The sequence below is a fragment of the Eubalaena glacialis genome, chromosome 4 (genome assembly GCF_028564815.1).
Source record: "Eubalaena glacialis isolate mEubGla1 chromosome 4, mEubGla1.1.hap2.+ XY, whole genome shotgun sequence".
Lineage (NCBI taxonomy): Eukaryota > Metazoa > Chordata > Mammalia > Artiodactyla > Balaenidae > Eubalaena > Eubalaena glacialis.
Genome location: NC_083719.1, coordinates 124,067,228 through 124,081,432, shown reverse-complemented (window position 1 = coordinate 124,081,432; position 14,205 = coordinate 124,067,228). Strand labels below are relative to the sequence as shown.

Genomic DNA, 14,205 nt, shown 5'->3' with positions numbered 1-14,205 from the left:
GTCTGGTCACAACCAGACTTCCTTTTCTCCCCTATTTTGGTGGAAAATATACTCCAATGTACTATTTCAGTCATCCAAACTTACCAGGGAAAACCTTATCTGAGAAAATGGATGCCGACTTTGGACTCTGAACCAGAATGCAAGGAGTCCACAGTGTTATGTAGATGGAAGGAGTAGTTTTAATTCCCTCCAGGGAACCTAAGAATCCCCTGTTTGTTTAATGATCCACAACGTCAAGGCCAATCTAGCCGGAAACTCCTATGCAGCAGTGACAAAGGCTCCACATGTCACCTCCCCCCACTGCAGGAGTCACTGCCAATTAATCACAGCACTTTGACCTGGAAGTGGCCTCCCAAATTCTTCTCAACACAAACTTTCTGGCAGCTACTATCATTTCACCGTTGTCATCCGCTAGGAAACCTGCTTTCCATTCTTGCTGATATCGTTATCCTAGCTGAAGAAACAGCAGATTCTGCTAGAACTGACCTCCTCATCAGGAAGAAAGCCAAATATTGCTTGTGCAGAACTAGTCAGCTGATAAAGTACATATATGACTTTATAGTATTATCTCCCAGATGTTTCCAAGATGAAAGATACAACATTTAATGGACTCTGAAGGCTAAACTGCATTACCGTCTCATTTCAATCCCTATGATTGATGCTGAGAGGCCAGTGCTAGTGACCTGGTCAGTGAGATCTTGTCCCATCAGAGGATTTGGCTTTAGGTCCTAAGTCTACACTGAGCCATCGTTTTATCAAAAATCACCCAGTACTAGTACTCAGCCCAGTGCTCTGGCATTGCATAGACTCCAGCCTAGCATGATATACTGGGGGAGATTAGGGCATGAACAAGGGGGTCCTTCCTTTTCTTTAGCCTCACAATCACATGCATATAATTGCCAAGTCAATTTCTATTATTCAGTTAAATGGAAACTTTATGTATGAACTTACTAGTCTGGAACCTTTGAAGGATGCTGAGATTGATTTTAAAAATGAAAAACTTGATCTTATCAGTGCCTTTTGAACTAGAAATGGGGTTACCAGGCCACCATCTTGTGGAAATTAAATCAGCACAAATAGATGTAGAGCAGGGCAAACGTCATACCTCCCAGGATTTCCTTAAAAAATCATGTTAACTACATTTGACCTCTATAACTGTTTTTGGCTTCTGCTTTTTGTTTTTAGTCAAAAACATGCACTTCATTCACATCTTTATAGAACAGAGAGAAAATGCTCAAGCTTATAGCTTTTTGCATAATAGCATGATTCAGCTGGGCATTTAAGAAAATGAGTTGTCATACACACTTATCATTTAAAGGCAAATGTCCTCTAATTGAACTTGATGAACTGAACCTTAATTGAACTTGATGAATTGATTTCTGTTGACCATGATTTCAGGTGACGTTATCGTTTCTAAGTTTGCTAGTTTATTATTATCGCCATAACCTCTTTCTGTGCTCAACAAAAGTCATGTTGTTTCGAGCATTGTATGTTTTCTAATTTAAACTGCTCTACCAAGAGCATGTTGCAAGCACAGGAGTACTGTATCAGAAGTTTCTGTATCTTGAAATTGGAATGTGGGGTGATTCATGAATTTTGCATCAATTATTAAACAGTCATAGATGAAGCTATGCAGAGATGGATAGGGCAGGAAAATACTCTGGTTACACCTACTGGCTTAGCCATGATAAATGAGTCAGGAAACATAAAAGTTCAAAACAGGTATTAACTTGAACTGCAATGCATACGTTCTGAAGGGAAGCACACAGTAGCCAGATATAAACAACCCAATATACAGACCACCTGCCTGGCAGGGTTAAAATAAAGGCAAGGACTTGGCAAAAGACTAAGGAATTTCAGAATCCTGCCATGCCAGTCAACCTTTCTCTGACAAGGTTCTTGAGGGAGACATAGCACAAACGATGATAACACTTGGAAAACAAAGGAGGTATTTTTATAGCTGGGACCATGCCTGATATCCCATAGTGCAAAATTCTAATAATACTGCCTTGGATCATGTGGCTTGGACTTGAGCTTGACTCCTACCTTGATTTGACCTGTGTGCATCTTAAAGAGAGAGTGAAGACATTTTCAAAGAGTCCAGGCAAAAAGACAATATGAATGTCATCCCTGGGAGACTGAATTTTGTTTCCCTTGGAATGACATTTTCTTGGAATCTGAGCCAGAGGCTAATCTTGGAAAGAGCTACTTACCTCTTCCTTCCAATACTCAATGTCACCAAAAGGGAAGACCCATCTCTTTGTTGTCAGTGCACTAGCCCTGGAACCCACCTAGAACTCCAGCATCTGTGTTCACACAGCTGCTGAGAGGAAGGGCTTCAGCTGCCCTTAAGTAGAATCTTAGCCCTAAAGACATGAGTATGGCACTGTTAACCCCCAGGCCTGGTCTCCTCATCACCCTCTCATTGCTCCTCACTTCTCTTTCTCTCTGTAAAGTGTTTGACTCATTTTTTAGTGCCTGACAGAAGCCTGGAAGTGACAAGAAATAGCCATGTCTGCTTTAGGTTCTCCCCCAAAGCCAGGAAGCTTCGTGAATAACCCCGTGGCTAGCCACTCATTGAAAAGCCAGAAGCAGGAACTAATGTTAGAAGTGTATCCCAGCACTCGAGTGCTTTTCAACCAGGGCGTTCTGAGGCGACTGCAAACATTAAACAGCCTTCTTGTCTCCTCTGTACACGAGAGTGCTTTGCTAAGACACGCAAACTCTAATAAAGGAAAGTGGCCGATAATTCACTCGGGGTGGCTGGCTTCCATGCTCCTCTTTGGGCACTTGTTCTAGAAATGGGCCTTCTAAACTTACTTCAGGAACTGAGTAGCCATGGAGCTTATTTTGTGTTTCCTTCAGGTAGTATTCATTTGTAAGGGTCTTCTTGAGCGAATGGATGGGATGTCCAGTTGAGATTGTCAGTAAGGAATGGGGTGGCCTTTTCTGAAGGTAGACTCTAGAGACCAGAAGTCAGAAGCTGGTGACCCACAAACCATTTTCAGCTGATAGACAAGATTATATTTTTTTTAATGTCATGGCACTGAACAAAATAATTGGTTGCCAATATGTAAAACTTAAGCGATTTTGCATAAAACTCTAGATTTCCAGCTTTTTTTAAAAAAAAACCAGAATATCTGGCAACACAGGTAATATTTCATAGTCACAGTTGGCTTTAACTGAGTAGCCACTTGTCTTTTAAGAGGGAACACAAGCTTGCTACTTCACCTGGTTTACTTCACTCCACGTCCCCTCGTGGCCCTGTAGGCTTTGAATCTGCTACCACTGGGGTCAGTTATCTAAGATGCCAAAACAGAAATCATGAATTATTCTTTTAAATGTGCCTGGCTTGAAAGTGCCTATGGTTTATGCCTTATTCTTTTTCCTTCTGCACGAAGAATGACCATTCGAAGCTTTTTCATGTATGGAAAAGGACAGTTAGAAGCAAAGTGGAGAATTTTACACTACTTACCTGAATCAATCAGGCATACAAAGAAAATCCTGAAATGATGATATTAAAGTGAGATTTGAGATTTGAATTATTCAGGGGTAATTGCCTTAGTTTTCCATCTCACTGTTTCTCCTTTGCTTTCCTTACATGGACATAATCTTCGGAATGTACTTCTGTCAAAGGCCACAGTCATAATTCCCCTGCTTCCTTTTTTTTTTTTTTTTTTTAAACTCATTTGCACTCTTGGTAGCAATTGTTGGAGCCCTGCAGGGGAATAATTGCAGAGGAATTAACCTCTGACATTTTTCTAAAAATAGCCCTAATAAATCCAATCATAGGTAATTTACCTGTCCGTGTTCCTCCGCGGGTAACCAGCATTGAAGAAAGACTTGGCAGGCTGGCATTCCTTCAGCAATTATCTGTGAGCTGAGTTCCTGATGCCTGTGTATTTTCTCTGTTTAGAAATACAGAGTACAAGAGGGAGGGGATATAGATATACATATAGCTGATTCATGCCATTATACAGCAGAAATTAACACAACATTGTAAAGCAATTATACTCCAATAAAAAAAATACACTTTAAAAAAAAAAAAAGAAATACAGAGTACAATTTCTCTCTTCCCTCTGACCTCGTGACCCTGTTTTCTCAGCACCTTTCTCCTGGGGTTGCAGTAAGACCCTGCTCTTCCAGAAGGGTGTGTTCGGCTCACCAGAAAAGAGGGAGCATTTGTGGGGTCCCTCCTTGAGTTTCCAGCTCCTGGAGATTTCCCGACGATTCCTCTGTGATCCGCCCCTTCGTTTTCGGTGTCTGAGCTTCAAGCATCTCACCCCTTCTTCCTCAGTCTTCAGCCCTCATTTGGATTCCACAACTGAAACGCATTTGGGGAAGTTTCTGGGTGTAGAAGAAAGGGGAATGCAGAAGGACACGGGTGGGAAAAGAGCCTGTGGTTGGTAGAAATTATCAAAGAAAATTGCCATTTCCGTGAGCCGTGAAGAAATTCATTTTCTCTTGCCCAAAACAAAAGGGTCTGAATGTGCTTTTTCCTTTTGTTCTCTCCAGTTGTTCCTAGAGACCACAGTGCAGGGTGGGCATCTAGGATATTTACTTTCCCAAGTGCCACTTCTAGTGGCACTTAAAATACAGAACGCAAAATCCTTGTAAATTCCACTGCAGAGACAAAGCCCTAAGCCCTTAAATGCACAGAAAAGTATGTCTATTATCTATCGTTTCAAAGTAAGTGTGCAGTTACTTAAATTGCCTTTGTCTTCTTTTTTTCAGCTGACATTATCTCTACGGTAGAATTCAACCACACGGGAGAATTACTAGCGACAGGGGACAAGGGGGGTCGGGTTGTAATATTTCAACGAGAGCAGGAGGTAAGTGGCAGTGAATGCAAAATGCCCATTTTCTTCTTTTAAAGAAGGCCTCCCACTGTTCCTTAATCCTCATGTGTCGCCCTTAACCTTGCTGCTTGGCTTGCAAACTAAAACTGCCAAAAAGTCATTAACATCAATAGTTACACACTCAGGCTCACAAAAGCACCGGAAAATAGAGCCTTTTCTGGGCAAGGTCTCATCTTTCCAAACCTGGGTATTGCATATTCAAAACGACCTCACTTCTCATCTGACCTGCAAAATTCCGCGGGTGCTTGTTGGGTGTAACGCCTCCTTTCTCAGTGGGGTTTATCCTCCTCCAGCTGTTGAAATTCAGGGACTCCTAACAGAATACCTAGGATAAAAAATATAACCCTTCCCCAACAGATATGAAAAGGATAACTTGGGTCAGAAGAGAATACATACAATTTACAGGCATACTTCAGAGATATTGTGGGCTCAGTTCCAGGCCACCACAATAAAGGGAATATCACAATAAAGCAAGTCACACCAATTTTTTGATTTCCCAGTGCATATAAAAGTTATATTTACACTATACTGTGGTCTGTTAAGTACGCAGTAGCATTATGTCTAAAAAAACAAGGTACATACCTTCATTAAAAATACTTTATTGCTAACCATAAAAAAAAAAGAAGAAAATGGTAGCTCCCCCTACCAAAGGGAGTGAAATCCCAGAAAATGACATCTGAGCAAGGCATGTAGCCCACACTTGACTATAGGTGACACGAAGTTCCCTGCAGCTGAATGCTCTATGCATTCTGAGCAGGAGTTCTAACTCCCAGTGAATCTCGAAAAGCCCATTTCTTCCTGAGACTTGGGTTCCACTAGGAATTGTTTCTCTTTTTCATATAAATTGAGTTTTTTGGTGTTTGCTTCTGTTCTGTCAGAATGAAATTATGGCCCAATTTGATTTCCTTGGCCTCCACCGGCGTGGTCCTGAAGCTTCCAGCAGGCCAGTCTGTGTTCAAGTAACTCTCCCATCTGCTACCGCCTGCCTCGGAGATTCACCCGGCACAGCGTAGCAGGAGGGCCCAGTGCAGGAGGGAGGTTTCACAAGAGACTTCCCTAGCAATTTAAAGCCTGCTTTGTGCCTCAAAGTCATTTGTGTTCCACCTCCCCTCAAAAAAGGAAAGCCTCATTTAGAGGTGATATATTTGGTAATTGCACATTATTTGCAATTAATTTCTATAAGGGCATCGTAATCCCTCGGGGTTCTGTATGAATTCAAGTGTTCGGCATTAAATCAGGCACCCAGCCTATTCCATTGGCCCTGGAAACACGAAAATGTTGTTGGCAAGTAGGAACTAATAGCTCTTCGTGACCTGGAATTTTTCCTGCTTTTCCGGAGCTGCCTGGTGCTAATTGGTCTGGCACATCCTACACACTTGACAGTCTGATTTGGATGGTAGCAAATCAACACTCGTAAAAATGTATTGTTCAGGTGGGCTAGCTCTCTCTGCAGTAAACAGGGTAGGAGCGAGTATGTCAGCCTTTAAAGTCCTTTTAAAATTGATTTTCAAACCTTCTTCTTCAATTTTTTAAAAAATCCAATTAGGTTCATAGCGATGATAAAGAGAAACCAGAGGAGTTGTTTAGCATAAATTACCCAAGGCAGGGTGTTGCCAGTAATATTCCGCTCCATGTTTCCCATTAGGTATTTATAGGTTTCACCTATTTTAATTTACTGAAATATTTGGGGAGCCTGATTCATTAGTAGAAAGAAGGGGGACACATTTTCCAAAGGAGGGTGGTTTTGTTCAATAAGGAATAAATGTTGAGGATAATAACCTGGAGTTAAATGTTGAGCTTTGCGGTGGGACTTGGGGTTGAATGAACACTGAGCTTGAGAAACACAGCCATGTGACAACATCTAGGTCAGGCCTCCTTTCGATTCCTGTGGGTGGCTCCTGTGCGTGAATCCTCAAGAGGTGCTGTCCTGGAAAATTTGTTCAAGGAACCTCAGTGCCCTCGCAAGCACATTTAACATCTGGGTATCAGCACCATCACCCATCAGTAAATTGAGACTTGGGTTTGAATGGTCAGTATCCACCCAGAGATAAAAATTTTTTAATTGAGCCTTTTATTAAGAGTCAAGCATTTACGACAAATGCCTAGCAAGACCTGGATTTGAATTTTTGAACACAGTTTTCCAAAGCCTGAATCTTGAGGCTCTTTGTCACTAGGTCCTAAAATGCAAACCTCTCCTCCTTCTTTTCCCTTCTTCCCTTTCTCTCTTTCACACCATCTTTTCCTCCTGCCCACCTTTCTTCTTTCTCTGGTCCCTTTCTGCACCCCCTTCCTTTATGTTTTATTCTCTCACCGTTTATTTAGTTCCTGCTGTGTGCACTTTGCATAATCAGCGCTGGGGGAAAGCCAGTGTAAAGTCTCATGGTTCTCCTAATGATTCACATGTCATCTCTGCACTCATGTCTGTTTTGTTATTCATGTTGGAAAAAGGAGAGGGAGAGATCCACTGCTTATAAGCTGGGTGACCTTTGAGAAGTCATTTTAATTTCTGTGAGCCTCTTTTGATCATTTCCCTGCTCTGTGCACCTCTCAGAGATTCTATGAAGAAATGATGAGATTTTAAAAGGCCAGTGAAAGGTGCAGATGCTATAGCTTTGTGTTCTTGTTAAAGGATTGATACACGTCTGTATGGACATCAGCATGGGATGACTCACTCCTAAGGGTGTCCAAGACATGCAGCAGTTTATGTATATACTTTATAAGTAAAAATTTGTAAATATTGAAGGTGCCAGTATTTACCACCAGGGGTGCATGATCAACAGCCTGAGGGCACTGAGCTAAGGAGGAACCCATGGCAGTCGTAGTCCTGCCCTCAGCCCACTTGGACACGGCCTGCCCGTCTCACCCCTCATGACTCTACTCAAAAAAAGGAAGGAACTGGTGAATTTGCAGTTGGCTTATGTGATTTAATCTTTCATGTGACTTTTTTTCCCCTTCCTGCAGAGTAAAAATCAGGTTCATCGTAGGGGTGAATACAATGTTTACAGCACATTCCAGAGCCATGAACCCGAGTTCGATTACCTGAAGAGTTTAGAAATAGAAGAAAAAATCAATAAAATAAGATGGCTCCCTCAGCAGAATGCAGCCTACTTCCTTCTGTCTACTAATGGTATGTGGAGGTGACTTGTCTTGTTTGATATTTTCAGAGATACAGTCAGCAAACCATATATTTCAATCTCTCTTAGCCTCCATTTTCCTTTTTACCTTGCAGGCTGTTGAAAAACTTAGAAACCGTATTTGCAAGATGCCTAGCAGAATGCCTGGCAGAGAATAGGCCCTCAGTAAATAGTACTTATTCTTTTTTAAAAATAACAAATTTATGGTCGAATTATGTGAGACTTGTTATCTGTAGTTTTTGACTAATGCAGATTATTTCCAGGTGTTTTTGGAATGTGACTTCCTGTCTAAAGATTCACTGAATGTTATTCTGGGAACACATTTCAGGAAACTAAACATACCGTCCCTGTGTGTTTGGCATACTCAATAGAAGTTATTAATCCCTGAATATATTTGGGGGTTTGGAAAGCAGATGTCCTTGTCTGACACAATCAAGCTCTCTAGTAGAAACATAGGTCAAGAAGAGAGGGGACCCCATCAAAAAACTGATCAAGTAATGGTTTCTTCTCTTTCTCCCTCTCCCTTCATACTCTTCTTATGTCATTTGTTGGTTTAGGGAGAGTTGATATAAATAGGTCAGAGAGAGAGAATGTTAGGGGTTGAACACAGAAGCCGATTCCCTATTAATCTGTAAACCTTTATACAGTGGAATTACCAACCCTAAAAGTTCTTAATACCCTTGCTGTGAAAGAGGCCATCTACACTCAAAACAATTCAGAATAAAATCATATACGAAAGGGTGCTAATTGAATAGCATAACAATTAGAGGATTAGTATATACAAATTAAACGCCATCTCCCAAGCAAATAAGCTGGAGAGTGATTCATTTCATCATCCTGTGTGTGTGTCTTTGAGGAGTATACATTTAAATATAAATCAAGAAACAACGGATTTGCTTTCTGCCTATCTCCAACATTTATTAAGAAAGGGTAATGCTCATATGTCAAGTTAAAAAAAATGCAGACTCTGTATATACTACGATCAAACATATATTAACATTTTTAAAGACTGAAAGGAAACACACTGAAAGGTTTATCATGATTAATTTTGACTGTGCATTATGGGTGACTTGTCAATTTATTCCTTTTATTGTTTTTATTTTCTAAGTTTTTACAATGAGTTTTATTTTAATCTTATGAAAAAAAGGGGGGGAAAGTTTTTAATGCATATGAACCAAAAAAATCCCTCAAATGAAAAAGCCAGTGTATAAATCTATAAAGTAACAGTTCTGAAATAGCCAGTTTAGGGTTATTCAAGCATAGCTTATCTCAACATGACCAGATCTCCACTCATCTGTTTTTCCAGATTCCAAGTAATTTAATTTTTTCTCATTTATTGTTTTGTTTACTTTTTTTTGATCTTGATTTCCCAAAAGTCAAGCCACATGAATTTGTTTCAATCTCTTCCCTTTTAGTTTTGTTTAAGTTTCCCTCAAAGGCTCAAAAGATTCAACACAACTTAGAATGGAAGAAACTTCTGATGATTTTGACTTAATTACTTTAGGCAGAGAAAAAGCATCTGATTATCTTCTATAGCTAGCTTACTTTATATTATGAAATTTAGCCTATTGATTATTACAATAAAATTCAAAGACATAAAAGACATATTAACTACTTTGTGGGGGGGATGGGAAAGAAATCAGTGAAATGCAATGAAGATTAATTATATAGCATAATGTTCTGTTAATTGAGTTTTTAAATAGTTTTTTGATTAACAAGGATATTATCTTCCCATTTGGGATGCTATTTCGTATGCCAACAGCATCTCAAAATGATTCTTAGAAGAAAAATTCCCATGCTCGTATGTGATTTTCTTTTTTATACTAATATTGAGGTTGAGAATCCCCCTTAAGCCAAATAGGTTAACATGCAAAAATTAATGGAAGACAATTGGAATTACTGTACAAAAGAGAAAATGAAGATAGATGATAAGATTGTGTTTAAAAGCTGCCGCAAGTAATGATAAACTACTCAGAGAGCCAGCCAGAAGAAAGAAAAAGCCATTACTCATAGTAACAGCCACATGTTCCTCAGACTTTTTTATCCAGAAAGCTTCAAGCTACTGAGTCAAGAAAAATTGTGTGATAATAAAGTCAAGAATAACTCCAGGCATCCCAACCATGGGGAATTGAATTGAATTCACCATCAATTATCTTTTTTTTAAAAATTGTGCTTATCTCATTATAGCTGGGTACAGTTTTTATCTTCTCCTAGAATACATTCCCAGCTTTAGAAATTTTAATGAAAAATAAAACCAACCTTCAGTTGTAAAGATAGACCTTAAAATTATTTGCCAGATGAAGACACATTGCTTTACCTAGAATGTCTACTTCTATCTTAATTCCTATTATGAGAGGAAAAGGTATACTTAATTTGTTTTTCATGCTATGAAAGTAATAAGTGTTCATTGTAAAAAAAATTTAGAAAATGCAGAGAAGCAAATGAAGATAAGGAAAGTGTTCCTATCCAGAGAGAACCACTATTAATGTCTTTTAAAGAGAAAAACAAAGAGGCATGGATAAATCTGTTTGTTTCTTAACAAAAATATGACATATTCTATAACTGTTTTGCAACCAGATTTTTTTATATAATAATATAACACTTAATAACAGGAATATCTTCCTAATTGTGAAATATTTCTCCTAAAATACCATAACATTTTCAATGACTACATGGTATTCCCTTGTATGGTTTTTTCTATAGTTTATTAATAAATCTCCCATTACTAGACCCTTAATTATTAACTAATTCTCACTATTATACATTATGTATTTGTAGAAATAGATGTTGGTATAGATAGGTAAATAGTTAGGAAAAAAGCATATTATAAACTACGTATAGCATGATACATCTATTAAAAGCTATTTAAAAAGTTATATAATTCCATACACAAATATAATACAAGGATATACATAAATTTTTCATAGTAGTTGTCTACTGGAATTGAAGGAGTTTTTAATTTTTTTATTTTTATGTTCATTTTCATTTTCTACAATTTTATGTACCAGTTGTGTAATAAAAAGAAGAAAATAAAATGAGAAATGTAAAATCTATATATGAGATATTATTATAGGTTTGTACCCCTCTTCAAAAAAATGCATAGAAAAAATACTACAAGGAACTATGTAAAATGTTAACAATGATTGTCCCAGACTGCAGGGATTTTAGGGATATTTATTCTTTATGTTTTACCTCCTATTTCTCTCCTTCTCTGTATAGCAGTTTATCATTCCTAATAAGAAAAATATAAGAGAAGAATTGCCTTGCAGTTGGGATGGGCTACATTCCAAAGCCCAGCAATAGAAAATAATCAGTATTAAAATTCACTGATTTGGGTTCTTCTAAGCCACAGTAGCTAATCTACTCTGATCTCTGATTAGTAGCTAATCAAATGACTGAATAAATATGGCCCATGTTTCATCTTCTCACCCTAAAAAGCAGGTCATTATGCAGCCTATATTCAGAGAGGGTAGGACCAGAAGAGTATAGATAGAAAATTCTAAATTCAACCCAACATCTGGGAAAGGCTTCTTCGCCTTCTGTCCCAGTACAAGCCGAGCTGAATGCACAAATCTTACACTTAGTAGACTTTACAGGCGTGCCAGCAGACATGACCAGCCCAAGTGATGCCCACATATTAGGAAACAGGGGCCCTTCTCTGTTAGAGTAGCCAAATTGTTGCAGGAAGCCCACTTCATAATGTGCATTTCAGACCGCTGAGGACAAGGCATTTGCCAAGGAGAGATGGAGGAGGGAGTTGAGGGGCAAAGGAGCAAGGGAATCCTAATACAGGCAGGATACAGGGGCGGCTTTCCTCCCCTGACAGCCTTACAGAGAGGAAGTAAGATGTGCTGACATCATCATGGGATGAAGCTCACGCTGTCAGAGCAACATCTTATTATTGCAGAACAGTTGCCCAGTTTGCTAATTCTAACAACAGCTGCTATTTGTGAACCATGATTAGAAGTGCAACACTGGGCTAAACACTCTACATGCATTCTTTCATTTAAGGACGACACTGTTTTCCCCAATTTACATATAAAGAAACTGGGGCGTAGAGAAGTTAACTATCTCTATTTGTAAGATTGGAGTATTGAGGACATACTTATACTAAAAAATTACTCATGTTTCTGAAATTCAAACTTAATTGGCCACTCTGTACCTTTTCTCCTGCTTTATCTGCTACTCCCATTTGTCTGTCGCCCAAAGACTAGTTAGGTGCCTATTGCATGTGAATCCCAGCCCTTGGCCACGTGGTGGCTGGAGTTGGAGTGGGAATGGGACCCAAGGTTGTCTGCTTCCAAAGCCACGCTGCGCAGGCACAGAGCAAGACACAGAGGAGCAGCCGAGTGTCTGCCATCCAGAAGAGAAGTTAGAACAAATAATGAACACAGGATCTGATAAGAAAGGCCTCCAAAGGCATGCAACCACAGACATGATCTGTTTGGCCCAAACATGTTTCCTTAAAAAATGGATTAACATATACACACTACTATATATAAAATAGATAACCAACAAGGACCTACTGTATAGCACAGGGAACTCTACTCAGTATTTTGTAATAATCTATAAGGGAAGAGAATCTGAAAAAAGTATATATAGATATATATATCTGTGTGTATATATATATATGTGTGTGTGTGTATATATATATATGTATGTACATATATCTGAATCACTGTGCTGTACACCTGAAACTAACACAACATTGTAAATCAACTCTACTTCAATTTTTAAAAGATGGAATCAAAAGCCTGCAGGTGGGGCATGCCATCTCCAGCTCCCCCGATGCCCCGCCCCCTTTCACTCATTCCCCGGGCTCTGCCTACCTCTTGTAGGCATTGGAGTTCTCAACCCTGTTTTATTGCTGTAGAGAATGACAGGGGTCACCAAATGGTGTAGAGTCCTGGGACAGTACAAAGCTGAGAAAGGTCATTTCCAGCTGGGGACTCAGAAAAGAGACTGCAAGGGGAAAGCATTTGGATGAATCTCCTTCTCATTTTACTTCCCTGAGTACCGCTAACAAGATGCACTGTGTAAATGAGATGCATTCATTCATCCAACTCCTATTTCTTGAACATCCACTATGCCCCAGGCACTGTCGTAGGTGCTGGAGATACAGTGAGGAACAAGACAGACCGAATCCCTGCCTCCAATGATATTTAAATTACTGTGAGGGAGACGAGATAATTAAGTTGCCAGAGAGTGAAACGTACTCTGAAGAAAAATAAAGCAGGAAGAGGGGATACAGAATGGTGAGGAAAACATCTTTCTGTAGGTTGGTTAGGAAAGACCCCCCTCTGAGGTTGGGACATAAACAGAGGAGAGCAAAGTGAAGGAACAAATCTTGTGAAAAAGAGGGTAAAGGGCTTTCCTGGCAGAAGGAGCAGCTAGTGCAAAAGCCCTGAGGCTGGAGCGGGATTAACCTATACAAGGAGCTGTAAGGAAACCGGGTGGCAGGACCACAGGAAGTGGCAGGGAGTGGGGTAGACAATGAGATCATAAAGTGTGAGGACGTAGGGGTGCAGGTCACGGAGGGCCTTTCAGGTCATGCTAGGGACAGTGTTTAGTGAGGTGGGATGCTGAAATGAGGATAATAATTGGACCTACATCTCAGGGTTATTGTGAATATTAAGTAAATTCTCCATGGAAAGCGCTAACATGGTTACATCGTTAATTCTACATATGTTGTGACTACCCTTATTCAGTGTTCAGGACATATTATTATTGAATGATCCAATTTAAATGTAAGCTGTAGATTTAACAGCCCATTGTCAGGGAAACCGTTTGTCTCAGCACAATAAATGTTTTCGTTTTGAAACATGAGCTCTGCCTTCAGAGGCCTTGAGATTTATGCACTGAAGCCCTTGACCTGAGCCAGTTTCCCTAGCAGTCCCTTCCATCGTGACCTTCACCTCTCCCTGCAACCGCCCCCAACTGGGTCCCGCAAAAAAAAAAAAAAAAGACTCCTTTATCAGCTTCCTCTCACTGTCATTTTGATTTCCTCTGGTTGCCCTCTGCAGATAAAACTGTGAAGCTGTGGAAAGTCAGCGAGCGTGATAAGAGGCCAGAAGGCTACAATCTGAAAGATGAGGAGGGCCGGCTGCGGGATCCTGCCACCATCACAACCTTGCGGGTGAGCCCAACAGCTGGTTTTCCACCGTCTTTCAGTTTCCTTGGCAACCAGGGTCAGGGGAAGGGGAGGGGAAGTT

At 39.9% G+C, this 14,205-nt stretch overlaps 1 protein-coding gene across 3 annotated transcripts in view; it reads left to right on the top strand.

Moving 5' to 3' along the window:
• The window catches only part of PPP2R2B (protein phosphatase 2 regulatory subunit Bbeta), a 685,183-nt gene that overhangs the window by 572,359 nt on the left and 98,619 nt on the right, over nt 1-14,205 (top strand). For 2 of the 3 annotated variants that reach the window (XM_061189802.1, XM_061189801.1), the window contains 3 exons: nt 4,735-4,832; nt 7,821-7,986; nt 14,017-14,129. In XM_061189802.1, the coding sequence (XP_061045785.1) occupies nt 4,735-4,832; nt 7,821-7,986; nt 14,017-14,129 (377 nt within the window). The remainder of the gene's footprint in view (nt 1-4,734; nt 4,833-7,820; nt 7,987-14,016; nt 14,130-14,205) is intronic. The other variant, XM_061189800.1, reaches the window with a different exon arrangement.